Raw genomic sequence first — 25,174 nt, forward strand, 5'->3', positions numbered from 1 at the left:
TCTATGAAATGATAAATACATCCAAAGAAGATGGTCCAATAAACCAGGGTGATAGGTTGAAATAAGCATCCTAATTGGTTAGTTTTGGAATGAAGTTTGACTCAGAAACCAAATATTCATTGGCAATCAGATAATCTCATTAGATAAACTTTTTGCAGTAAAACTTATTAAAAAGTTAATAGTAAACTATCCTTTTGAACTTGGCCTATAAGAGTTTTAAAGGTCAGATTAACAGAAAGGAAAAAAAAAAGAATTTTTCGTAACTTGGTGGCATTTTTATGAATTTGTAAAACAAGTTTTTTATAATTTTACTAATCAAATTAGTAACATACATACTTAGGAATTAAACCAAGCAAGTACAAGATTACACATGAGATAATGAAGAAATGGCAGATGTTTTAAGATGGAGATTAAATGACTTGATAAGGAGTAGCAAAGAAGAAAGCTAAGAATTAAAGCTATGAGCTTTAATTTAGCTATGAGTTAAAATGCTAAAATAATAGTCACTATAATAAATTTTAATACTTCAAGGTAGCTGACATCCATCACTATAGATTTCCTATTAGTAGGACTATCAGGTTCTTGATAAAGTTACAGTACTTATTGAGAACTCCCAGGAGGTGATAAAGATTTTCTTTTTCTTGATACTTACTATGAAATGTTCTTTAGAAAATAGGACATGTTCCAAAGGCACCCAAAGATATGCGCACTGCTGGATTCACAGTCCTACTACTAGACAAGCTACCTTTCTGGGCTTCCTGAGCCCTTGTTTGTAAAGTGAAGGATTGAAGTAAGAGCACCTACATGTAGACCCCCTTTCAGCTCTAAAGTTACGGCTACACCAAACTGAAAACACTTAAGGTTTTTTTTAGTTAGGGATTTCACATCTAAACAAGTCCAAGGCAAAAAAGAAAATGAATGCAGAATTGTTAAAAAAAAAAAAATGGATAGGGAAGTTTAGGAAAATTTCTTATTTTTCAAAACAAATAAAACATTATTTAAAATGAGAAGATATAACCAGTTCCTTTTCCATCTTCATTAAGGGGTTCTCATGACAGTCAGATTCCTTAGCATTAACCATCTATCAACTTTAAGGAGGAGGTACTCCCATGAAGTAAGGGTAAACAGTCATGACTCTTTGGCTTCAAGAGCAAGCTGGGCCAGAGAGCTATGCCAGAGATCAGACCCTAAATACCACACCCAAGTTTTTTTTTTTTTTTTTTTTTTTTACTTTTTTAAAAAAACAAAAAAACAAATGCGATAAATGTATAAAAAGCACTCCAAAATCATATTTGGTTGTTGTATCCTCACTAATTCAAACAACAATTTATTGTAAGCACAGCAGTTTGTTAACAAGATGATGATAATACCAATATGGAGAAATATTTTTCAAATATTATATAAATAGCAGCAGCAAGGTTGAGATATAACATTGAGAGCACCTCTGCACATCCTTGAGTCCCTCTATCTCAATCCCAAAGAATATGTATGTTTTCAATGTAGAAAGGAAAACACCTAAAAACACTATTAAAAAATTTAAAAATTCATTGGCTTAAGATAATCAATCCTGAAGTACAGCCATAATCCTACAATTTACACACAAACAAAAAACAAATAGAATTCACAAATGCATCATGTATATTCTAAGAACAGACAGAAAATATGACTGGGCAGGTAGAGTATAATCTTTACTATGCACATCAATGTTTAATAGTTTGCTACCCTATTAGTAAACTACCAAAAGTTTAAGAACTCATTTATTTATCTTTTAGTTTTTAGAAGCACTGTAGTCTCAAGTTTTATTCTGCCAATATTACTGACAAATATTAAATAAATAGCCTCATATAGAATGGGGTGCATTTACCATCAAAATCTTCCAAACAAATCTGGTTGGTACCCAACATCTATAAGAAATAAGAGATGGAGTGTATACCTTTCACGGTAAGGTTAAGGTTAATTGCATAAAAATGACATATGTCAAGTAGGCAAAATTAATAGTTTACATACTGGTTTCCCTCCATTATTATTAATTACACAAGTGCTTGACAGTGTGTGTGTTCTCACTCCTATAAGTTACAGACACAGCAAACTTTCAAACTTTGACACTGCTACTGTCATCAGGCTATTCAAGTTTTATCACAAAGTTTTCCATAGGTTTTCCAACAGATAGCACCTCAGGTACTTTACCAAGTTGTCATAATCAGAAAACCATTCTCACACAAGTACTTTCAAATGAGATGTCTTCTTATAAAATTTGGGCAAGGCATATAAAAATGCTCCCCATATTTACCCTCCTAAACTGCTGGATGATTCATATTCTAGAAAGACTCAAGAACACTGCCATCTTCCTTTTTTCACAGGGGTAAAAAAAACCCATGTGAATAGAAATTAAGCTGCCAAGAAGGAAGGAACAATTGTAATTGCAATTAACAATGTAAACAACACCTTCCCACCATGTGATGCTGAGTTAAAAAAAAATTATTTTCTCTTGCAGTTGGTCATAAGGAAAAATATTGAATATCAAATATTTTTTTTGGGGGGGAATGTTTTTCAAGTTCATTTATATCCATCTCTATTTCTAATGAATTTCTGCTTTCATGTTCTAGATTCTAAAATAGCACTTACATTTTAGAAAAAATATAACTAATGAGTCCTTTTAGAAGCAAAAACAAGTTTTAAAAATGCAGTTTCTTAGTGAATAGTGAAACAATCACCATTTACAATACCTATGCAAAAGAAATGCAGGCTAATGTTTAAGTGACTTCTTGAGTTTTGGCTTCTACGTTTTCTTTTCTTTCTTTTTTTTTCTTTTCTTTTTCTTCTTCTTCTTTTTTCTTTTCTTTTTTTTTTTTTTTAAGAAAAAAGGTTCTTTCATATAATGGGTACAGAAAATTTATTCCTCTCAGTTCAAAGAAACTTTAAAGCATTTAAAAGAGATTATAAAAAAAAAAACCCTGTACTTCTATTATTTATCTTAGTACATTTTAGGAATATTACACTCTGAATATGAGCAAAAAAAAGCAACAGCAGAAACCTGAAGAAAGGGTCAATAGAAAAGTAGTTAAAAAGAAAAAGTGATACTAAAGCTAAGCAAATTATTCATGAGAGTAATTGGATATTAGTACTTTAGTCTGAAAGAAAGGGGATTGGAGATAATAAAGCAAAAAATATATAGATAAGACTAAAAAAAATCCAAGCAAAATTCTTTAAAAATGAAAACTATTCTTAAATAAAATCGTGAAATCTGTAAGAACTAAAAAAAAGCTATAAAGGCAAAAGTATAAATAAAATGGAACAAATAGATAGTATTTCCATTTCTAAGGAAGCCCAACTGCATTCAAGAACCCACATAATGCTGTGGGTTGGGTATAATAGGATCTGTTCAAAGAATAAGTGGCTTGTGAAAGAGAAAAAAGATATACAAATAATCTTTTTTTTTTTTAAATGGACTGATTAGTTGGTATATTAAGTTCAAAGAAGCAAATACATAAGACCTCAAAGATTTACTATTTTACCTTCTACTCTTTGATTTTTTTCTTTAAATAGAAATAAGTCAAAATCCTTCTTTCAAACTTTAGTGAGCCAATGAACATTCTAGTTATATTTAAATTTGTCAAATGTCTACAAATTGCCATTACTGACCTTCATGTACAGATTCCTTGCAAAAGTGGGCAAAACAGTATTTCTCTTACCCCACATTTCATAAAGTTGCTTGCTGCAATGCAAGCTTTTTGACAAACTTTTATCTTCAAGATGTACCCATAATTTGAAGGAATTAACAGAGAAGAAAACCAGAATTTCCAAGGTAGGAAATGTATTGTTCTAACTATAGTTGCAAAGAAAAGCTCATTGTAAGCAAAAATTTGCAAGGAAATACTTAAGAACAGCTCTTCTGGACTAGTTGATTTGGGGGCAGAAAAGGCAGTATTTTCCATTTGTTTTACTGAACTACCCTTTTTAGTGAAAAAAAAATTTTTTTTGGATATTTATTGATATTATGGTCAACTATATATATATATTGCTCATATATATATAATATATGATATTATCCTGAACATTACACTAAAAATAATTATAGTGGTTGTAGAATGAATTCTTAACCTACTTACTGTCCAGAAAAGAAGATAATTTTTTGAAATTTACTAAGTTTTATAAGAAATTTCCTAAATTATCATTATGACAAAACTGTAATATAATCTAAGAAGGCAAAATGCATTAGAACTGAAATTCTTTTAAAGGTTTTAAAAATCACTTTCAAAAGTGATCACTGATTTAAATTGCATCAAGTCACCAAAATTAAGAAACAAAAATATTCTGGAAAGTACAGTGATTAAATATTAAAAAGTAAATGGGCTTAAAAAGGATAATACCTATGCAGCTTTCTAGTTAAATGCCTCATAAGCAAATTTCATAAATAATGAATTTTGAAACACTACTGACAACTTCAAATGTAAAGTATTAACATACTGTTTCTGCTAACAATGAGACACACCTTTTCCTAGTAATATCATAAAATGTTCAAAATCTATTCTACCACAGTATAACATAATGTTTTTAATATCTGTAGAATGAGCAGAATCATAACTGTATATACCCTGACTATAACTACACAAATGCATGTATGTATACAAGTAATTCCAAATACACAAAACAAAAAACAAGAAAAACGAGGAAAGCCAAAGGTAGAATTACTTTTGACAGAGGTAGAAGGGGAGATAAAACAATTTTTTTTTTTTACTGCCTATTAATATTCATTTGGTTCTACTTTAGGAAATAATGTGGGTTTTATTTAGGGATTTATTCCTTACATGCAAGGAAACATGTTAAATTTATCATTAAAAATATACAAATATTTTCCAACTACCAACACCAACAGGTTAAGCCCAGAAAAAATTCTAATAGGATGTAGGCCTTTAAAATAATTTAAATTGATTAGGAAAGGCACACAAAGTAGGATGGCCATGTCTAAAAAGAGTTAAGTGGAAACAATACAAATTTATACAATATCTTACTGTCTTTATCTTGAGTGTTTTAATGCTTTAGTTTTATATTACTGATAACTGGGTCTGTAGGGTTTTCTAATAAAGAACATTTTCCTCCTCTGGAGGTTTGATCCCTCATAAATTAAATACTGTTGTCTTCCCCCAAGGGCTGTTCCCTTAGTCATCTACATTAAAATGAAAATTAACCTAATATGTCTGTTGCTTTGCCTTTATGGTTTTCCTTTAAACAAACCAAAGGAAAATATTCTCCCCTTATCTTTCAATTTTAAAAACTGGCTGTCTGTTTCTCAGACTGCCCAGTTCTCCATGTCACTTATTTTGGGGGTGTTCTCAAAATGCAGTCATTTCAGATCTGTTCTCTCATCTTTTCCTGTCCCATTTTAGCCTTATTCTCCTCTTATACCCAATTAATAACCACTAGGTAATTAGCTAGCAGTTGGGTTTTTTAAAAGCCAAAATAACCCCCAAAATGAGTTTTATCATTAATTCTAGCTTTTAAGTTTACTAGACTGATGACTTAAAAAATTTTAAATTTGACAATTTTGCTTTTCATTTTTTTTTCTTTAAACTAAACAATTTATATACTAGTAAGTTCATTTTTATTTTGACAAGCTTCTCTAGCACAGAAATAAAAAAGTATATTGGATTATTTGTCTTAAACGCTACATGGACCTATCTTACTATGTATTACAAATATCTCTATATTATAGATAATTTTAAAAAAGAAATTCCCAAACATCTTACTATGTGCCAATGAAATTACAGGTAAAGAAAAAGGGCCCATATAGCAATAAACTTTTGGGTAAATCAGAAGTATTAGTTACTGGTGGTATAGTGCTCCATCATCATCCAGAAAGCTAGGAGAAATGATTTTATGTTTAACTTAATACATTCTTAACTACCAAGAGTGACTCTTTCTCAGTCTCTATTCCCAAGATCCAGATTTATTCAATATGAAGGTTACAGGCTGGGATGGTAAAGGAGAGAAGGGGAGAAGAAAGCCTTACTCTTCATATATGTATAAGGTGCATTTACACATAGGAATGAAACATGTTTCTATGTGCACACATATATTTAACATATGGACATACAACATATTGTTATGTCCAAGAGTAGTTGTCTGGTCCCTAGGATTAGCCCCGTGCTCCTACTCTGACCTGGCAGTTTTGATTATCTTTTGAAGACTAAATTCTCCATGGTCCTTAGGTATTACTTTACAACAGTTCTTAAGTTCAAACCAAAACAAACAAATGGAAAATACAAGTGATTTTATCTGTTTCAAATATAGTTCATAGTTAAATAACTTTAAGAGGATTAAAACTAAGAGATAGATGAAAGGTGTTCTGAGATGTTAAAAACTCAGTGTAGACTTCTTAATAGTAAAAGAAGTCTGAGTTAAAATCCTCACATAAAATACCATGGCTAAACATACTTCTTTTAGCCTAGACTACAACTATAATAATAAAATATTCCTATTTTAGAGAACTAATTTTGAGAAATAATGAATATTTCCATAAAGACACTGTGCTCAGAATTTTTGATTTGCATAGGTATGGAAAAAAAAATTTAAACATAGGAATATCTAAAACTAGATCCTATTACCCTAATGTAAATATCTACAATTACCTCAAACAGCTAAAGATTTTTTCCTGCAATTTTCCTATGGTGTTAAAATCATTTCAGTGTGTGTTCACTCTGAATTTGGTGGCTTAGGTTTTGGGGCAGTACTGGGCTACTGGGGATTGTCAGATGGTTAAAAGCACAGATATGTTCATAGAAATACTGGTATTTATTGGTAAATATTGGTAACTTACAGCCTCCTTCACAATTAATTTAAATTAGAAGCATCAAATTGGAGGGCCCAATTTTGAATGAATCACATAATGGTAGAAATTATAAAGAAAGCTTAATTAATATTGCCAGTTTGTATCATACAACAGTCTATACTACATACTAGTCACAAGACTTTCCAAAGACTGTAGCAGAAGGGCTTTCTTGTGCAGTGTAACAACATGAATCATCATGTTAAAGAGGAGTGGGTGAAGGATAAGCCAAGAGTAGTTGCATTACTTCTCCCTCACTTCGAAATATAAGCTCACTAAACATTTTTAAAAACCTAAGTACCGTTTAAATCTAAAGAAAATTGCCAAGACCAGAGCACAGAGCAGCAAGCCTGACTATAAGTTAGCAATGCTTTTTCTCTTAGCTAGGAAGCTGAAGTTATTTTCTCTGGAAATTCTCATAGTCATTAAGCTAACATTTTAGCAGCAGCAGCAGCATTAGCTTATCTTCAGCCAAAGGTCAGCTTGTCTTCAGCCAAAGCAGATCATCTCTTGCAAAGTAAAGGTAAAATGACAAGCAAGAAATCAAAGCCATGTTTTTGGTAAAGGAAATATTATTGCTGGTGTCACCACAACTCAAAATTGTGTTTTCTTTTTGAAATTCATGTTTTTGTTCATCTGTGTCGACAATGACAAGAAAACCTTGAATTTCTCACAATACATCAATGAGATGGACTAGTTTTGTCAGCTAACCTCTTATTTGTTTTAATATTTAAATTATAACAATACAATAACTAGAAAAAGGTCAGTGCTTCAATGGCTTTAAACCATTTCAATTCCAATTTTTTTTTCAAAAATAACGATGCAATTAAATCTACACTTCTGCATCAGTAGTGCAATACAGTGTCCTTTCCTGAATAAAGGAGCTGAGGTTTATCCACAAGAGAAGCTTTAAATAAGGTAGATTGTTGCCATCTTTCTATCAATTCTGCAAGTCTGACATAAGATACAATGGGAAAGCTTAAACTGACTTATACAATCTATTCAGCTAAAGCTTCACCTAAGCAGCATTAATCATTGGAAATGAACATCAGAGGTGCACTCAATATAAAACACTTTTCAAAACTACTGCAAAGAACAAATGACAAAAATGGCTAAGAACAACAGAACATCTGTTGGGTGTCCCAGATGCAAAGAAGAATGGGCCCTGCAATTACTTGCACTGTCTGAATATGTGATGGAGACCCGACGCCTTAGTCCACTTCCATCTCTCCAGTAGAAGGTTTAGTATGTGGGGAACTTTCCTTGGCTGCATCAGGCTTACTTTCAGGCCCACTCTGTCCATTCATTGGTCCATTGTGTTCACCATTCGCTTTCGCTTGGTCTTCAGATACCTCCACTTTGGGTTTGGCCTTGTAAATGATGGGGTTACAAAAATTATCCAGCTCCTAATGGCATTAAATTAAGAGAAATGATTACATTTAATACTGAATATTTCATTAAAATGACTACATTATGTTTGATGCTCTTAAATGCACTTGCGTGCTTTCCTTTTTTTAAAACTTCTAATACTAAGTATTCACTACATGAGATGATGTGTAGGTTATTTAGTTGTATTTTTATTATGCTTCTTCCCAATCCCATTCCCTTAAAAATTTTAAGAGTTGCAATAACATAATTTTATAAGTTCTAGGGCATGGAATCAGTTTTGCTTTAAATTTTTTATTCTGAACTTAAATACCAAATAAAGCAGGAGCTTCCATATACATAGAATACAAAAAACAATTGGACATAGAACTGAGGTTCTTCATTATGTACAGCTTCATCTTTAAATATATAATGACCTCACCACATCACTTTCCTCTAGTGTGATCCCTTCTAGGCCTTCTTTCTGTTCTGCAGTTAAAAAAAAAAAGCTTCAACAATCATCCTCTCTTCATCTGTGAACATCTGATCCTTTACCACCTCCCCCCCAAGTAAAGGAAAAAACCCAAATCCTTGAGTATTATTATCTATATACTTGTGACAAAATCCAAAATTAGGAGGCAGAATGGTTTCAAATACTATCTCATATGTTCAAACAAATCACTTAATACCTCTTGGTCTTCAGCTTCCTTGATCGTAAAACGAGGAAACTGGATTAATCCTCATTTTATACTCGAGGAAGCTGAATTAGCTAGTATCCAAAGTAACTTCCAGATAGTATATTACTCCATGTTTTTTCATTCTTCACCCTATTAATAAAGCTCCTGGTTTCTTATGCTCTCTTATGTTTCTTTTCTCATTCCTCAATTTCCAAATTTCTTGCGTGTATCTCAAGCATATACTGTTTATGGGAAACATTTTTTTCTCTTCATCTACCCATAAGAATTAGCAAACTTTAAAAAATTCCTTCTATGATATTTCTCTCGGGTTTTTCAGGTCATTGTTAAAACTTTACAAGTCAAGGAGGGGATGGAATTGTCTAATCTTGAAATATGAATTTTACACTTACCTTTCCCAATGTTCTTCCACAAATATGCTCCCTATTAATTTGGAGAACTTATATGTCATTTTGAGATTTTACTTCTTGGATATGAAGTGCCATATACTTGATTAAAAAATGAGAAAATTCCAATGGGGAGGAAATGAAGGCACTTTCTCAAGAGACCAACATAGACACAGAGAGCCAATGACCAAAGGAGTTTTTTAAAAAACACTTAAAATCAGGGACAGGTAATAAAGGAAATTAAAAAGCATGGCACAATCATCTAAGAATGGCGATAGGAATGCCAAAGCTGAAATAAGTGGGAGGCTGGCAAGGAATGCTAAGGAAAGCAAAAAAAGGCTTTGCTAGATTCTTAAAACTAGATTGAGGAAAAACAGCTATATCTAAGAAGTCAAAGGAATGTCACTTTGAGCAGATGAGGGAGAAAAGGCATCGTTAGTCAATCTTGATTTTGCTTCTTTGCCAAGGAGATTCATCTTTGAGCCGGACAGAGCACAAGTGCAGGTTAGTAGTACTCTGGATCATAGGAAAAAAGCCCTTGATAACCGATGAGAAAGGAGTGCTTAGAGGCATTCTGCTGGGATGATAGTAGGGTTGTGAATGCTCTCTGACTCAAGATCCTCCAATGGACATTGCTCCCATCCCCCAACCCTGTAGACACCATGTCTACTTTCTTTGATGGTCAAGGACTGAACACCCAGTGAATATACACTGCCAAACCACTGTCTACATAAACATAATTCCTCTGCTCCAAACAAGTGAGAGAAGCATAAGGACTTGGGTACAGTAGTCTGAAACTTGAGGGCCCTACCTTACCTCCCTCCCCGCTAGGATCTTACCTTGGACTTCGCAACTATTTCTGCTACTTTCACCACAGGGTCTTGAGTGAGGCTTAATTTATTCTGTGCATTCATCTTACTATTCAACCAATTCATAGCTTCATTAATAAATTTTTCCACCTTTTCCATGTCAGCTGCATCTAAGTGATCATATTTTTCATCCTAATTTAAAAAAAAACAACTTTAAAGTATGAGGCAATCCTCAAAAATATATGTATTTTGATCATATTAACAGGCTTTGTGAGAAGACGTGACAATTTAGGTGTGGGTGCACACATTTTAAAAAACAGTACCTATAACACTGTTTACAAAATAATATATAAATAAACACAAGTTGGCAGTATCAATGTCTGTAGCAACTGAAAGAGACAAATGAACAGGATGGACAGGGGCTAATTAATTAGGAAAGGCTTCCTGAGGAAAGCATGAATTGTTCCAAGTTTCTGAAAGGCTGGAAAATGGTGGGATTCTCTCTCTACAAAGGAAAGGTCACACACAAGAAGACATGAAGATGTAGATCAGTAAGGAACAAAACTAATAAGGACATTAAAAAAATTGCATGAGAAACCAGGTAATCAAGATAGTACATATGATGCACTAAATGACATTGTCCTATGAAGTCAAAATTGGTCTCAGCATTTTTTTAAAAAAAGGCTCCACACTCTGGCATTATGATGATGCTTGGTTTGCTAGGATTTATCAGCTTTACATGTATTACGCCAGGACAAGAAACCTAGCTTTAAAATTTCAGTTTGGCTTAAACATAAGAAAGTAGGATCTTCTCTGGCAATTCTGTAACAATTTAGAGCTAATTTATTCACATTTGCCTTGAAAATTAATATGTAGGCTTACAAATAAAAATGTGATATCCCCCCTGCCCTCTCCCTTTTCTTCACAAATGTAGTACCTTATTCTTGAATGCTTCTACCACTTTCATGAGTAGTTGGATCTTCTTTCCCAAGTCATTTAAAGCTTTCGGTCTTTCTTCATGTTCTATGTACCTAATTTGAATAGGCTGGCCATATTTCTGTAATCAATAGAGAAAGAAAAAAATTAAGTACATTTGAGGCTTTAAAAATACAAAAAAATGAAGCACAATGTTGTGGCTTGGTTATCCAGGGGTAGCATTAACTTTCAAGATAAATAACAAAACCTCTTAATACAAGACAATTATTTTTTCTAGTCTTAAGAGATTCTCTCAATATTCCTTAGAACCGAGAAGGAAGACCTTGGCAAAATATTAAAACATCCCTTTCTTTAGTTTCCTAGAAGGAACATGATTAGTAACTTTTGGTTCTAAGAAATCATCCCATTAATCAAATCAGAAGGCAGAGTCCAGAAAATCAACTGCCTAGAATTTCTGTCTGTATTAATATGCCATGTGCTTTTGAACAGAAGTCTAGGAAACTTTACTGGATAAGAGCAAATGCTAAGTGTATAAACTGCTTTTAAAACAACAACAAAAATCCCAACCTAGAGAACTTAAAAGTGAATCTATCTTATTGCACTCAAGACATAAATGGATCTTGCTTCTCACTAATTATATGACAAATTGCACTAGAAAAAAAGACTAACCATGGCTCTATCCTTGGCTAAAAATTAAGCAAACAATACAATATAAAGTTAAAAAAAAACCCATGTAAAGGCCAAGAAGTCATAATTTTAAGTTCAATAGCCTGTTATTCTTATTCAAACTTTTTTTTTAACGAAAAGAATGTAAACTTAGAAGTTTAACCAAAAATATATAAAGAAAGAAAAGTTTAATAGATGGCAAAACTACTCTAGAAGATTTATCATAACAGAGTTGTGAAACACTGAACTCTTGGAACTTTTCCAATGTATTCTGCAGAACTCTTAATGACAAAAGATCTCATTATATATATATATATATATATATATATATATATAATATATATATATATATATATATATATATATATATATATATATTATATATATATATATATATATGAATGTATTCTGCAGAACTCTTAATGACAAAAGATCTCATTTTATATATATATATGTATGTATGTATGTATTTTTAAGAAAAGGCAGCTGGCTCTATTAAGACCCCAAAAGAAAGGTACCAGAAAAATACTGTCGATTAATGAAAAGATCCTGACTGGAATAAAGTGAAATATAAAGATTTTATGCTTTCTAATCAGAAATTTTTAGAGACGTGTTCTCCCTGCCTCCCTTCTATAATGCACAGAAGCTGCCAAAAAAAATTTGTCTACAATACAGGTCTGATCCATGTCCTTCTTTGGCTGGAAATTCTGCAGGAGTCTTCCCCTAGTATCACCCCCAGAAAAAATAATAGACTCTTTAATCTGACACTTAATAATCTACACAAGCTAGCTCCAACCTGTAAAGTGTTTCACAAGTGGAACACCTCATTGACACTGGATGCTAGGTCAGAGCATTGGCCTGAGAGTCAGGAAGACCCAAGTTCAAACCCAACCACACCTCATATCTTCTCATTTATCTGCCTCTCTTGTCCTAGGCACTTCCATAATTCCGATTTTGACTCAAGGCTGTGGACCTTTATCTTAGTCCAAACAGTGATTAAAAGTCAGTGTGCTATTCAATACTATTAAAAAACAAATGATCAACCCCAAACGTCAGTCAGCCAGGATGGGTCAGGGATGGAACTTGAACCCAGGCCACCCGGATCTCAAAGCTAGTGTTCTATCTACTTTGTGTCTGTCTTGTCATGACCTAATTACAAACATGATTACCTTTAATTCATGAAGTTTATCCACATAAATTTGTTTTGGTTGATCTTCTCCATCTTCATAAAGCCAATTTTCGGTATCTTCCAACACTGAAGACAGTTTATTTGAATCCTAAGTCCAAAGTTTTTAAAAAATTGATTGAAAATGTTTCCTTGGAAAATCCTTGCAATCGCACTTCCACCCATAAATGATACAGAAGGCATGCTGCCTATGTCATTTTTAAGGTTTTAAGAATGGTGCTTTAGCATATCCTACCATTAATAAAGAAAATGGTTGATAGTTGTGGGGGTCTAGCAGCAATGGGGCAGTTATGATTTATGTCACATTATGGACAGATCCTATCTGCAGAAAAGTTTGGGGAAAAGGAGGAGACATTATACTTTCTCTTAGAAGAAAAGGGTTGCTATTTCCACTCTCTCAGACTCTTAATTCTGTCTCACGCTGGACTCGCAAAGAAATCTTTGAATTTCTCCTTCTAAAGAAGTGGCCTCTATAGAAAGGGACCAAACTAGTTAGCTAGCTGATCTCACTGAGACTCCAACTCCATCTGGAGACCCTTATCTGGCCAGGCTTGTCATTCTCTGTTCTCTCTTGGGGAGGAGCTCACCTTCTCAAACTCCTTAGCTAGAAGCTTGTCACCCAGACCCTTTAAATAGCCTACCACTACCTTCAATAATTTAATTTAATTTAACTTAATTTAAATATGAAGGTAATCATAAGTTTATTAAAAGAATGGTTCGTTTACAAATATGTACTTTTTAAAAACTTAAAACAAGTAAAAGACCAAAAAAAAAAAAAAAAAAAGAGGACAAAGAAACTCAAAAAGGCTGTATTCTTACTTCTGCAGTGACAAATTTTTCATAGACATTGCACAGCTTGTCTCTGAAATCATACACATACTCTTCAACAGCATTCTTGGCATCATTTCTTTCTTTCTCTAACTTGTCCTGCATGATCATCTTTCCCTAGACAAAAAAAAAAAAAAAAAGATCCAGACTAGTTTCCAACAAAAGTTCCATTTCAGTATTTATTTAACAAAATATAAATATTTTTTAAAAATAAAAACAATCTCCTCCCAAAGTTTATCATTTCTCTCTCTAGAGAAGGGGATAACATTTTTCATCGTGAGTCCTTGGAAATTTTCTTGGATCACTGTATTATTATGTTTTAATTAATTTTTGATAGCACATTTGCTTTATGAATCATGTTGGGGAAGAAAAATCAGAACAAAAGGGAAAAACCATGGGAGAGAAAAAACAAAAACAAAAAAGAAGTGAACATAGCATGTATTGATTTACATTCAGTCTCCATAGTTCTTTTTCTGGAAGCATTTGATATTCAGCATTTTCCAACCAAAGTCTATTGGGAGTGCTTTTGGATTATTGCTGTTATTGTGTATAGTAACAGTTCTGCTTGTTTTGGTAAGCATCAGTAATATGATGTAATTATACTAATTATATTAGTATATCATCATATGATAGCATATCACACTTTATTCAGCCATTCCCAAAATGATAGGCACCTACTCATTTTTCAATTCTTTGCTATCACCAAACATTTTTACACATGTGGGTCTCTTTCCCTCCTTTATGATTTCCTTGGGATACAGGCCCAGTAGAGACTCTATTGGATATGGGTATGCACAGTTTGATAGCCCTTTGGGCATAGTTCAAAATTGCTCTCCACAATGGTTGGAATATTTCACAATTTCACCAACAATGCATTAGTGTCCTAGTTTTCCCACACTCCCTCCAACATTTGTCATTATCTTTTCTGTCATTTTAGTCAATCTGAGAGGTGTGAGGTAAAAATCATTTTATTACTGATCAAAGTAGCCAAGGTTTTCATGGTTAATCATCTCTACAAAATGGCTGTTACTATGTACAATGCTCTCCTGCTTTTGCTCACTTTAATATGTATCAGTTATTACAACCTTCCTAGATTTTTCTGAAAGCATTTAATTCATCATTTCTTATAGCACACTAGTCTTCCATCACAATCATATACCATATACCACTTGTTCAGTTTAACAGTTTTCGAATCCTTTCAAATTCTAATTCTTTGACACTACAAAATGAGTTTCTATCCATATTTTTGTGCATGTAGGTCTTTCCTTTTGGGGGATGTGGACATGATTAGCAGTGGTACTGCTAGGTCAGAGGTCCAGTTTTATAAACGTTTGGGCATAGTTCAACTATTCTGGAAAACAATTTGGAACTATTTCACATCTCCACCAACAATTCATTAATGCGCTATTTTTTCCCACAGGGATTTTCTTTCTTTTTATTGATTGTATCTCCAGTGTTCAGCAGAGTGTCTGGTAATATATTAACAGGCACTTAACAGATGCTTACTGGATTGGTTTCTTAGATATAATCACTGTAATTTTTAGGGTTTTTTTTTAAAAATTTTGCTTTATTAGAGGCAAATAATCTCTTGGAAAAATACGTACATGGTTCAAAAAACAACCCTGAAAAACAAATCCCTCAAAACATATTTACATAGTCCAGTAGAATAAATTTCCATATTAGCCATATCCAAAGTTCTAGGTCTTTCCATTTTAAGTTCCACACTTCTCTGGCAAGAGCTGAGTGAGTGGTATATAAAACATACATATGGTTAGCAGAAGTAGCAGAGAAATGACTTTGCAGTCAGGAGACCTGAGTTCAAGTGTTACCTCTGGCACATATTGATTGTATAATCCCAGGCAAGTATCTTAACTACTAGGTGGCCTGGTGACTCTTCTAGATTATAAACTGCAGATGGAACAAAATTGGAGTAGTATTGTTAAGAGAATTCCATAGATTCATACACTGATTTGAGTTGAAAGAGGCCTTAGAGGTCACTGAGCTCAACCTCTTCATTTTATAAAGGAGAAAAAGCCCAGAGAATTTTAAGTTACTTGCCCAAGGTCACACTAAGAAGTATCAGAAGCAGGGTTTGAACCTAGGTTTTCCTAACCCCTGAGCCCAGCACCTGCATCCTCTTATCTAAATGTTCTTTTTTCAAATGAAATCACAAGTCCCTGTCCCTTTCTCTGAACATTATGGTGGTCACTCCTAACTTCTCAATGGGCCATTCTATCAAAGTCCATGGTTGGGAATTCAGAATCTATAATCACCAAACTATAGGTGGTAAGTGATGCTCCTGTTTCAGTCTTTTCTACATATTGTGTATCTACAATTGCTCAATGTATTAATACTATTGAATCTAGCCACCATATAAGAAGTGCTTCTATGAGATACCACATTCAAAGGTGTCTAGCCCAGGGTACTCCACAGCCTGATTTATCCACTAGCTTTGTGACTAGCAATTCCCCTGGCTCTACACCCATAAGAGAGGAGAAGGCTATAGATAGACAGTAAGAGAGCAAGAATGGTGGCTCCAAAGTGGGGAGTACTGGAGGACACCTCACTCCCCTCCCAATATGCATGAACAAGCATTCCAAAGGCAGTTCCACATCTATCCAGCATCATTCTCTACTCCCACTACTCCCCACTCACCCAGATCCCAGAAACTGATGGTTTCTTTACTCACAATTTGTTACTGTTAACTGGGGTGATTTTTTTTCTATAGCTTGATCATGTCGTTCTACATAAAGGATTATGTCTTCCCCTATTAGATAGTCCCTGCCCTCAAGAAGTTTACAATCTTTTTTTTTTTTTTTTTTGGCGGGCAGGGGAGGAAGGAAAGGGGGGGAATATTTGTATCTTAGCACTTACTCTGCACAGTGCCCAGTGCATAGCAGACATTTAAAAAATGTTTGTTAACTTGACAACACAGTTATCAAGTCATGGAAGAATTGTTTTACTAGGAAGTCAGGGAGGTTAGAATCTAAATCCAGTGTAAATCTTGAAAATAACTAAGAAAATATTTAGTGTATGTGTGTGTGTGTGTGTGTGTGTTTATATATAAAATCTTAAATAATTATTAGTAGCTAAATTTTTTCCCTAAAAATTGAAATCTAAGGAGTTAAGCTATGCTAAATATTTTTTACATGTGGGGCAGTATAAACAAATTTCATAAAAAAATTTCCAAGTTGAAATTTCATAAAGAACACTAACAATGCTAACACTGATCTCAAGAGTACTACCTACCTCATTTTCTATGTAACTGTTGATGAGATCTTGGCCCAGCTGTCTGTACAGGGTACTCTGGATAGGCAAATCAATACTCTTGACTTTTCCTTTTTTAACACTTTGGGTTGCTCGATCTTGCTTGTCTGGATGCACTGGCTGTGAAAAGCAATGTCAGATGAAAGAATATCTACTTGAGTCATTCTGTCTAAACAAAGGAAAAGCTCTTAGGCAAAGAAAAAAGTATACAGATTTTCTTTAAACTGGAAAATACCACATTACTTAAAGTGCCCTCCACAGATACTGTAGCATCTGTTTTAAGAAATTTGTTTCTTTGTACATAGGTTACACTGAAACATACACACAAAAATACTCTTTCTCACTATATCTTTCAGTTAACTTTCTCTGTTTCCAAATTACAGACAAGATGTCAATAATCTATTTGAGTAAAAAATGTTCCTTATTGGGAGCTTCCTACATCAAAGAAATAAGATAGATGCATGAATAAACAGATGCAATTTGAGCTATGCAGCAGTACCACCCTGCCCTATCCATTGCCTTGCAATAATCCCAACATTTACTTGACATTATATTACATAAACTACAGATTACATACTATTCAAATAATAAAAACATAAACACAAAAAACATTTTGGAAATATATGCCCAAATTTTACATTGCAAAGGGGACTTCCATTTTAAGCTTTAAAATTTTACTATAAAATGTCTCAGATAAAACCAAAGACAGTACATGATCATAAAACATGATCCTATTTCCTTTTATTTTATCATCACTGAAAATTTTTGTTATTAAAACTTAAATACTAGAAAATTTTCATTATGTTGTTTCATTTCTTAATATTCTAGAAAATTTTAATTATATCATTTTTTTCTTAATTTATTTATAAAAAAAAAGGTTATCCTATCTTGTTAATTCAGTCTCAACTTAACTGAATGAAGAGTAAATTAGTGGTTCATAATTCTCTAAGTTCACTTACTGTATACAGAGAGGAGGGAGAAAATGAAATACAAACCTTTGTCTTGGCACCCGTGTGATCAATTTCCTCTTCTGGGGTATGCTCAGCATGGCCTTTTTGATGGCCTTCTTCTTGGTCAACTTGCATTTTGTCCTAGGAAGGAGGTATATAAAAATGGACAGTAATATTGCTGCAAGGATGATTTTTTTTAAAGAAACATAATTATAAGTCCTTATGACATTCAAAAAAAACTTCAAGAAGACTGACACATAGATGCTATACTTATATGTATTTTTTTAAATAACTACAGCTACAGAAAAAGCAAATTGACAAAGCCTATCTACACTGCTGCAATGACTCTATCATTTAAGAACACATTAAAAAAGAAAAAAGCTACCCCACAGTCAAATTTCCAAATCTGAATTCACCGACTAGAGTAAAAAGCTGACAGGCACCATGGCACCATCACTATTCAGGTTTTATTTTACACTTGGAAATATGCAATATGGAAAATGAATATTTTTTTTCAGCAAATTCCAACATGGTCCAAACAGAAATGAAGCACGACAAAACCTAAAACTGCTTCTCTCTAGTGAGGAGGCCAACATTGATTGATGTAATTTGCCGATGATTTGGATACCATTCTCCTTGGGGAAAAGTATAGTAATAGCAGGAAAACAATTAAAATTGTATTAAAGAGAATAATTAAAAATTTACATGAAAAGGGTGCAGTTTATGTAGCCAAACTGGCTATAAATGTATTTGTGGCTATTCTCTATACAATTAAGCAGGGGTAAAAGGAAAATTACAATGACTGCTGCCTTAAAAATCTGAGTCATACTGCCTGCCATCTAGGGGAGGGAGGACAAAAGGAGGGAGGGGAAAAGTTGGAACAGAAATGAGTGCAAGGGACAATGTTAAAAAATTACCCATGCATATGTTCTGTCAATAAAAAGCTATATTAATAATTAAAAAAAAAGAAAATGGTGGGGGTGAAAAAAAAAATCTGAGTCATAATACTATATAGCCCTTAACATTTACAACTGGTTGTGCAAAAATTTCAGTCTCAAGTGTCTCTAGTGAAGCACTTAAGTTTTAAGAACAAAAAAATTGGCTGTGTCAAAGAACTGCTTCCAACACTCTTCATTAGGAGAGATTATTTTGGAGATAATTTCACATACCAAAATGTGTGTGTGGTGTGTATGTATATATTTAAGATGACAACACAGTTATCAAAAAGTCATGGAAGACTTGTTTCACTATGAAGTCAGGGAGGTTGGAATCTAAATCTGGTGTAATCACTAACAAGCAAACCACTAACACTCACCTACAAATTAAGAAGTCCTCCATTCACTATAAATTATATCAACGCTGTAAAAATCCAGTAAAATTCAAATTTCAAGAATTCATGAATCTCACATTCAATTTGTCCTTAATATTTTTATGGTAAATTTTGGTTCCCAAATGGGTTTTTCTTTTTGTATGCATCCATTGTTTCCCTCTAGTTGTGATACCAACCAGCTCTTCCTCCACCCTAAAGTCACTCTTTTTCCTTAGTGCTATCTAGTTTGACTCTAGTTCCCTTCTTCATCCTTAGTTTTGGAGATATTATCCTCTACTCTTTTTCTCCACCTATTTCTCAAACCACACCTTTGCCTCTTTTGCTACCAAGTATTTCTTTCTATCAGCTGACCATCTTTTTCTGTGCCCTGTTGCTTTCATCATCTCATTCACTTCTCCATGCACCATTTTCCTCAATGGGATCACGATTTCTTATTTCATCTGCCCACCATTAGCATTACTATGAGATTATAATGGACTCTTCCTTGGTCCTTATTTAATACCTTCTTTGTTATTAAATTTTGTTAATTTTAATCTTGTTTTAATCTGCCAACACCCTTGTTCTTGACCACCACTGCCTCTTGCCTGTTTGAGTAATTCACAGGCCTTTCCACCTACACATTCTCTTCTAACTAATTTTCCTCACTGTTGCCAGACTAATTCCCCTTATCTTTTTGGACCATGTCATGCAGTTCTAATGCCTTTCTACTCAGGCCACTTTCTTTGCCTAGTATTTACAGCATTCCATTAACCTGGCACTAGCTGACCTTCCATATTAATTCCTGATACACTCTTGTAATTTCTGCCACACTCTATCATTTTCACTTAAAAATAACTTTTTAGCTCTCTTTAGAATTCAAATAGCCTCTAATCTCATTACTTCATGATATGAAAATCATCTGCTCTAATGAAGGAAATCCACCGGCAGATTTATGTGGTATACGGTTACTATGACTAAAATTAAAAAAAAAAAAAAGCAAAAACTGATGCATATTTGTATTTCATCTTGAATTTAAAAATGTACATAATGCTTCTTATGTTTTTAATGTCTGTATTTCTGTTTGCACTGCTGTTATCACTGAAAGGAAAACTATTCCAAAGTTGTTGCCATCCTTCCCTTGTACTATATATCTGGATGCCACCAGATATCAAATAGGACTATTTCAAATTCTATTCTTATGAAACTCCCTGACTCCAAATCCCTTTATTATGTACACATACAAGACATGCCATCATGAAGACTTGTTCAAAATATCAATAGCAAGCGCTTATATATGTGACAGGCACTATGCTAAGAAATTTACAACTGATTCCTCATCTGATTCTCACAACAGTCCCTGGAAGTGTATTACATAATATATAATAACTTTATTTATAATTGAACTGAGGCAGAGGTTAAATAATTTGCCCAGAGTCACTCAGCTAGTAAATAGTTGAGGCCCAGTTTGAACTCAGGTCTTTCTTGACTCCTGGTTAAATGAGCTATGCACTCATTGGCAATCATCTAACTGCCTTGAATCTCTTAAGCCTTTATTTTATTCATTATATAAAATTTCACTCATTTGCTTTTGCATTGGGCATTTTCTTAAGTATTTTTCATATAGGAATACTGAATTTGAGAGTAAAGGTCCTAATAAGGAGGGAGCTATTCTATTTTTTCCCTATCTCTTCACAGTGCTTCATAAAGAAAGATCATTCAACATTTCTCTAAAAGCAATGCCAGTTTAAAAAAATATATATATATATATTAAAGATCACTGAGGCAGAAATTGCCCTTACTTGATATAAAAAACCAATTTAACATTTAGCCAAATCTAGTCAAATCAAGTCAACAAGCAATTATTAAGCACCAACGATGTTCCAGACATTGTGTTAAACACTAGGAATATAAAGTAAGATTAAAAATAGATCCTATAGCTCCTGCTTTCAATTTAATGGGGAAGATAACTTGCAAATCATCATGTACAAAACAAGATGGGATAAATTAAAAAAGAAGGCATTAAGGAGAATGAAAAAGGCTTCCTACAGAAGGTGGGGCAGAATGGAGTCAAGGGAGCATTTTAGGCAGCGGGGACAGCCAGAGAAAATGCTTAAGAGAGATAGAGTATCCTACCTCCAAGCAGCAGTCAGGAAGCCAGGATCACTGGATCCAAGAATATGTATATAAGAAGGATCCTGTTTTGAAGGGTTACTCCCAATATATAACTTGTGTGAAAGGCTACTTGGCCAGAAGTCAGTTTAAGCAAACTACAATGTGGAACAGAGAGTGACTCTAAAGAAAGGAAAGAGTGCAGGTACCCTATGCACTCCTCATGAACAGTACAATCCCTCAGGCCATTCTCATTTTAGAAATCATTTGGACAAGTCTGGTTATCCTGCTTCTACATGGGGAAGCATCAGGATAGGGGAATACAAAGAAGACTGGTGTTCACACAGAAGACATCTGAGCATTAATTATAAAAGGCTAAGTTAAAAGCTATGCTCTCTGCTTAAGAGGCAAAGCAAAAAAAATGCTGAAAGAGATAAAATATCTATTATCTGAAAAAAAGTCACTTTGGAATCCTACCACCTTCATTCATCCCTTGGCAATGCTGAAAAAATGACTAATGCCTTTTAATTGTTTCATACAGTCTTGTATATCCATGTTTTCTTTTTAATGGACATTCCAGACAAACAAAAACATTTCCACATACCAAGAAAAAGAGATAGCTGTACATGGAATTCAAGTTCTCATTATTTGTAACTTCTTTTTCTAATTTCAACATGATACTTGACATGACCGTGCCAAAACAGCCCTGATGCTCTGTAAGCCTCCTTCAGGACTGACTAGCTTTCCTTTCTTTTTGCCCCAAACTACATTTTTAAGTTAGGAGACATCACAATTTGTAAAGAATGGAGATGGTCCAGAACGTAGATAGGGGAATAACTTTTAAAATGGATAGATATTGTTATCATTATATAACTATATTCTGTTGTATATCTGCATGAGAACTACTCTTTTTTCTCCAAATAAAATATGAATTTAAATCCATTCTATGGAAGGAAGAATAATAAAAAGGAATCTTCAAGAATTTAAAAACAAAAAACCCAAAACAAAAATCCTATAAAATGGACATACTACTTCTCTCTTCTGTGTATGTATATTCGAGTATCTATTATTCACAACAGTTCCAGTTGACTGAGGTTGTGCTCTTCTGATTGCCAAGAGCTCATCACAGATAAATTAGGCCCCTGACTGGCCATAATACACACACCTTAGTCACCACTCTTCCCTTTCTTGTTCATCACTTATTCTGACAACAACCACCAAATCCATTTAAGATTCTTAGAAACTCTATCTCCATCAAATTGCCTCTAATCACCATCTTTATGATTTCTCAGACAGGTAATCTGGCTGCCACCTTTCTTTCCCATATGTGTTATCTTTGCCTGTATAATTTCTAAGGTGACAGGTTGTTCCTTAGATGTTTTCTGCCCATGTATGTATTTCTCCAGTGCTTGGGACAAGGCTTGGCACATATAGAACAACCTGAAAAATGCTTTTCCATTCCTTCCAGGTCAGAGATCAATGTAACACAGATCTATGAACTTTATTACAAGGATTCTAAGTTCTAAGATTTATTTTTTGCTAAAATGTTCGTGGACAATTTTAATAGTACAAAACCATAACAATTTCCTTCTGGAAAAGATCATAGGTAGGTTTTTAAAGTGTGCTAATCAATTCTGATTTCTCATTTTTTGGTGTCTATCTCATTCTAAACCTCAAATTTTTAAAAAAGGAAACCAAGCATATCATAAGTAGTAAAAACACCAGCATTTAAACAAATCAAAGGAGTGTGATTATAATGGAGAAATGATCATAAAAGTTTCTGACTGGAAGTAGTTTTTTATAAAAAAAAAATCTAATATTATATAGGATACTTGTCAGAATGAAATCATTAAATTCAGAAAGCAATTCTTAAGTCAAAAGTAAGTTAACATAATTTGGGACCCCCTCCATGTAACACTATAATATAAGCCTACTAAGAGGATGACATACAAACAAGTTACAAGTTAAGTAAGTCACATTAAATTTAGTACTTTAGTAATGAGAAAAGCAAGAGATAGCAATATTCTGTACAACAGCTGTCTCTGAAGAGAGGCACTGCTTCTTGGGTTAGAACTCCCTTTTAATAGTTTTATATATAGTACTTTGTTATTAAGCACTTAGCAGACATTTGTTGGATTGACCACTTCTAGAAAGGTTTTATGTTAACAAAAGCAAACAAAATAAATCAAAATATAATCCTTAAAATGGATCTAAGCATTTACATTCAAGATGAAATACGAATGAACAAATCCAAAAAAACCCTAAACTTTAGTCCTAGTAATTACACATTGTGAAAAATCCCAAAGCTATTTACTCTTTGCCAAATGCCACAATAATTGCTCCAAACGAGGAATAATAAAAAAGTCATAATTTATTTAGCACAAATCTAGAAAGTATGGATAGATCAAATTCTAGTTTAAATATATGTACATATGTACTTCAGCATGTCATTTTGAATGAACTACATTTATTATGGAAGCTAAAAAGATAGCTCATTATAAACTACATTGTTTTAACTGTTGTCCTTAGAAAGAAAACTAGCTATGGTCACTATATATGGGATATGGGGTGAACAATCTAGAACTTACAAAGAAAAATACATTATCCCCTAAAAAAAGTCTTAAAATTTTGAAGAAGAGAGATTTAAATGCATTGCTTCTTTGATATTATTACCTGGTGATTCTTAAAGGCAGAGAAATTCTGCAAACTTTTAGCTCAATACTTCAAAATTCAGACTCTAAATAATGTTATCTCAAATAGATTGCTTTTAAAAGACTAAAGTATTGATACTAGAAATATTGTCTAATATAGGAGTGTTGAAAGGGCATTTTTACATACCATCTCATCTTTGCCTTCATTCTTAAATGATGATTCTGTTTCCATGGGTATATCACTGTGATCCCCTTCCAAACTTTGCTTCTCAATTACCGATGCACTAGCCACACTGAAGATACCATGGATATTAACACGTACTTTAACCTTCACTTTGGAACTGTCACCATCAGACTGGGGAAAAACATTCTGAATAGTGAAGTTCCCTTCAGGGAAAAGAAGGTTATAAAGCTTTGGTCATAATGTGTTTAAAATTCTAGCATGTCTTAGGCTGACTCTGCAATCAACACAACATAGTCTGAGTTAATATTATTCAAAAACAACGCCGTGAAGATGGTAAATTATCACAATCCTGGTATCCCACAAAAGCTTACAGATTCTAAAACTGACACTGTAAGGCATGAAAAAAAAATCAAAAGAAGCCATCCCCACGTCTTAACATCTCTACTATGTTATAGAATGGCTGGATTTCAGAAACAACCCTGTTTTCCATTTTAAAATTCATTCCTTTTCCATTCAAAATTAAAATGAGAGAAGACAACAGCCTAGTTAGCTAACTTAAGTTATAAAAAGGCTTTAGGGTGGTCTTCAGTCAGGTCCACTGTTCCAAACCCTCCTTTTAAAGAAAAAATAACATTTCTCATGTTGCTCCCTTAAAATTTTCTACCCAAAGTACTAAGAAAAACTCAAGGGTTTTTCTATATTTTGTGGCATAATTTAAGATAACATTATTTCAAAGCAGCAAGCAATGAGCACATCTTAGATATGTAATTATATTAATTCTGTAATGAGATTAAGTTTATACTAAATTCTCTCCACTGAAAATCATTATGATAGCCATTTTAAATAGTTTTTAATCCATTATCTGTATAAGTTATTTGAAATTCACTGACAGTTAACATTTTGCTTTGACCAATTATCTCCTAAATGCCAAACAAACCTCCTTAAAATGAAGATTTCTTCTCTCTATAATTTTACAGAAAGGAGGTTTATTGAGCCCTTCACCTCTA

General features: G+C 33.3%; 1 protein-coding gene across 1 annotated transcript in view; it reads right to left on the reverse strand.

Annotated features, from left to right (window-relative positions):
* Positions 1 to 1,291: 1,291 nt before the first annotated feature.
* The window catches only part of HSPA4L (heat shock protein family A (Hsp70) member 4 like), a 72,989-nt gene continuing 49,106 nt past the window's right edge, over positions 1,292 to 25,174 (reverse strand). Inside the window, exons 13-20 of the mRNA XM_051966505.1 lie at positions 24,171 to 24,370; positions 17,960 to 18,055; positions 16,947 to 17,084; positions 13,689 to 13,814; positions 12,853 to 12,960; positions 11,019 to 11,138; positions 10,112 to 10,273; positions 1,292 to 8,232 (exon numbers count right to left, since the gene is read on the reverse strand). Coding sequence (XP_051822465.1) covers positions 8,038 to 8,232; positions 10,112 to 10,273; positions 11,019 to 11,138; positions 12,853 to 12,960; positions 13,689 to 13,814; positions 16,947 to 17,084; positions 17,960 to 18,055; positions 24,171 to 24,370 — 1,145 coding nt within the window. The 3' untranslated portion in view covers positions 1,292 to 8,037. The remainder of the gene's footprint in view (positions 8,233 to 10,111; positions 10,274 to 11,018; positions 11,139 to 12,852; positions 12,961 to 13,688; positions 13,815 to 16,946; positions 17,085 to 17,959; positions 18,056 to 24,170; positions 24,371 to 25,174) is intronic.

The sequence above is a fragment of the Antechinus flavipes genome, chromosome 6 (assembly GCF_016432865.1).
Source record: "Antechinus flavipes isolate AdamAnt ecotype Samford, QLD, Australia chromosome 6, AdamAnt_v2, whole genome shotgun sequence".
Lineage (NCBI taxonomy): Eukaryota > Metazoa > Chordata > Mammalia > Dasyuromorphia > Dasyuridae > Antechinus > Antechinus flavipes.